General features: G+C 44.7%; 1 protein-coding gene across 1 annotated transcript in view; it reads right to left on the bottom strand.

Moving 5' to 3' along the window:
• Positions 1-2,500, bottom strand: part of crim1 (cysteine rich transmembrane BMP regulator 1 (chordin-like)) — a 230,324-nt gene that overhangs the window by 86,589 nt on the left and 141,235 nt on the right. Inside the window, exon 6 of the mRNA XM_063183781.1 lies at positions 1,175-1,357. Coding sequence (XP_063039851.1) covers positions 1,175-1,357 — 183 coding nt within the window. The remainder of the gene's footprint in view (positions 1-1,174; positions 1,358-2,500) is intronic.

The raw sequence follows: 2,500 nt of genomic DNA, 5'->3' as shown, positions 1-2,500 counted from the left end.
CTAGCCTATGCATTAATCCCGCCCTGCATGTGGAGCTAAATGGAGATTGTGCGCACCTTGCATGGAGCAATCATGATTCAGTCAGGAAAACATGACACAGAAGACAGTGGCTCCTTCTGTATAAGCAGGTTTGGGCAGACTGCCTGGAACACCAAATCCTACGTAGTATCAGAGGGAGTATGGCAGGGCTCAGTCTAGTAAACAAGAGAGTATGCGGGAGCTATTTTTCATTCTGCTGTGCTGTCCTTCATCTTGTGATGTGTGTACAGTGGAGCGGTGGAAAGTGGGAGACGAAATCATCGCTGTACTGTAGTACAGTGTATGCAGATGACGAAAAGTTCAACAGATTTGATTTCCGATACTCTTGCCCATGCACAGGGATAATTTGTTTCACCTCGCAATCTGTAAGGTCACTGATTTGCTTACATTTTAGACAGAGACACAAGGTTTAGCCACGGTTGGGCAGGACAAGGTTTTGTCCAGTGTAGAAATGCGCATGAAAACAAAGATACAGGAGTGCACACATGTGTATTTGCTCTATGTGTATGTTTGCAGTCTGTATGAATGTAGTCCTATTGTGTAAAATCAAATTTTATACACAAGTTTTAAATAGTGTCCAAAAATACGTATGTGTGTGTCTGCTATGAGCCATATCCTGTATGCTCCCTTGGGGCACCACTAGGGCTACCTACTTGCACGTGGCATGAATGCAATTGGGTTGTGTGCACTGTGTGCTCTGCTGTGCTATGTCACAATGATAATCGGAGTTTTGCAGTGTACAGCGCACCATGTGAAACTGTGTGTGTGTGTGTGTGTGTGTGTGTGTGTGTGTGTGTGTGTGTGTGTGTGTGTGTGTGTGTGTGTGTGTGTGTGTGTGTGTGTGTGTGTGTGTGTGTGTGTGTGTGTGTGTGTGTGTGTGTGTGTGTGTGTGTGTGTGTTGTATTTGCATGTTGTGTGCGGTCTTGTACCTTCACACCCTGAATAGTGTATCACAGTTTCCCAGTGTGTACAGTGCACCATGTGAATGTAGTTAGTAGTTGTAGTTAGCGTGTGTGTGTGTGTGTGTGTGTGTGTGTGTGTGTGTGTGTGTGTGTGTGTGTGTGTGTGTGTGTGTGTGTGTGTGTGTGTGTGTGTGTGTGTGTGTGTGTGTGTGTGTGTTGTAGCGGTGTCGTACCTTCACACACTGGACAGCACTCCCCCTCAGGGACGTAGTAGCGTTCGCAGTGCAGGATGCCACACTGGGCGGTGAAGCAGACCGACACTCCCCCCTGGCAGCGGCAGAAGCGGCAGGAGTCCATGCGGAACATGTCCCCATCCTGGTACTCCACACCGTTGAAGGTGCACGCCGGCTTGGTCTCTGGAAGGTCAAAAATCAAAGGTCAAGTTCAAGGTCAGCTTTATTGTCAAATAAACAGGTGGTCTGTTAGGATTATCTTTCATCCAGATTATGTTCCTCAAAACATTTTGCCAAAACAAAACATTTGCACCTCTTTTTGTAATTAGTTCATCACAACCAAACATATTTGACCTGCAAGTTGAGGTCAGCCAATGAAATTGCTGTGGTCCCTTGAACCCACTAACAATCTCATATGAAAAAGAAGACATAACAAGATAACCGTGTCAACAACAACAACATAGTATGTGATCTGTAAAATAAAGGGATGAGGTGGGTGGTGAGAGCATTTCTATCGACTCTTTAAAAATGTATTTAATTCTGCGAAGCCAAAAAAATCAACTGCTACAGTGGGTGGTGGATATGGGTGGATGAGGTGGATGTGGGTGAGGTAGGTGGTAAGAGCACTTCTATAGACTCTGTTTACGAGGGAAATTTCCCATACATCCTGATCCCAATTCACTTAAAAAATGTATTTATTTCCGAGAAGCCAACAACAACAACAAGAACTGGGGAATTGTCTCAGGGGCCATTACAAAGCTCCTTCAGGCTCCAAAGTCACTGGAGCAAACACTAAGGTGACGGTGGCAGCATGAGAAGGAAAACACAATTTTCCCAGGCAAGAAATGAGAAACCTTCAAGGAACAACACACTTGCTTTTTTTGCCAAAGATTGCCTTATTTGCAGTCTAGCGCACAACCAAAGGAGCGGATATATGGCTTTTGCTGCTCTTTGTATTAAAGAACCTCTAGTCTTGCATTGCCCCTACAGCTAGCCCAATTTAATGAAATGGGTTACGCCTGCTGGCTTCTTAACCAGTGTAAACCACTTCCAGACAAAAAAGCTAGACTAAGCTAGGCTAATGGTTGGGGCTACGGATTGTGAGCTTTAACAAGAAGAGGAGGTGGAGATTGTGGTTTTGTTAAAATCCCTCCCACTGCATTACTTGTGCACTTGTCACCAATCCAGGTTGTGACCTTGACTTTGTGAGAGGTGCTATATAAATTAAATGCAATGGGCGATTTCAATTCAGCTGATGATCTTCATGCCCTTTACACTCATCTCAATTATGGAAATTGCTGGTGTGACACGGTTTTGTTTTTACTT

This window comes from Engraulis encrasicolus, chromosome 19 (genome assembly GCF_034702125.1).
Source record: "Engraulis encrasicolus isolate BLACKSEA-1 chromosome 19, IST_EnEncr_1.0, whole genome shotgun sequence".
In the NCBI taxonomy this organism is placed as follows: domain Eukaryota; kingdom Metazoa; phylum Chordata; class Actinopteri; order Clupeiformes; family Engraulidae; genus Engraulis; species Engraulis encrasicolus.
This window is presented reverse-complemented; position numbering and strand designations above follow the sequence as displayed.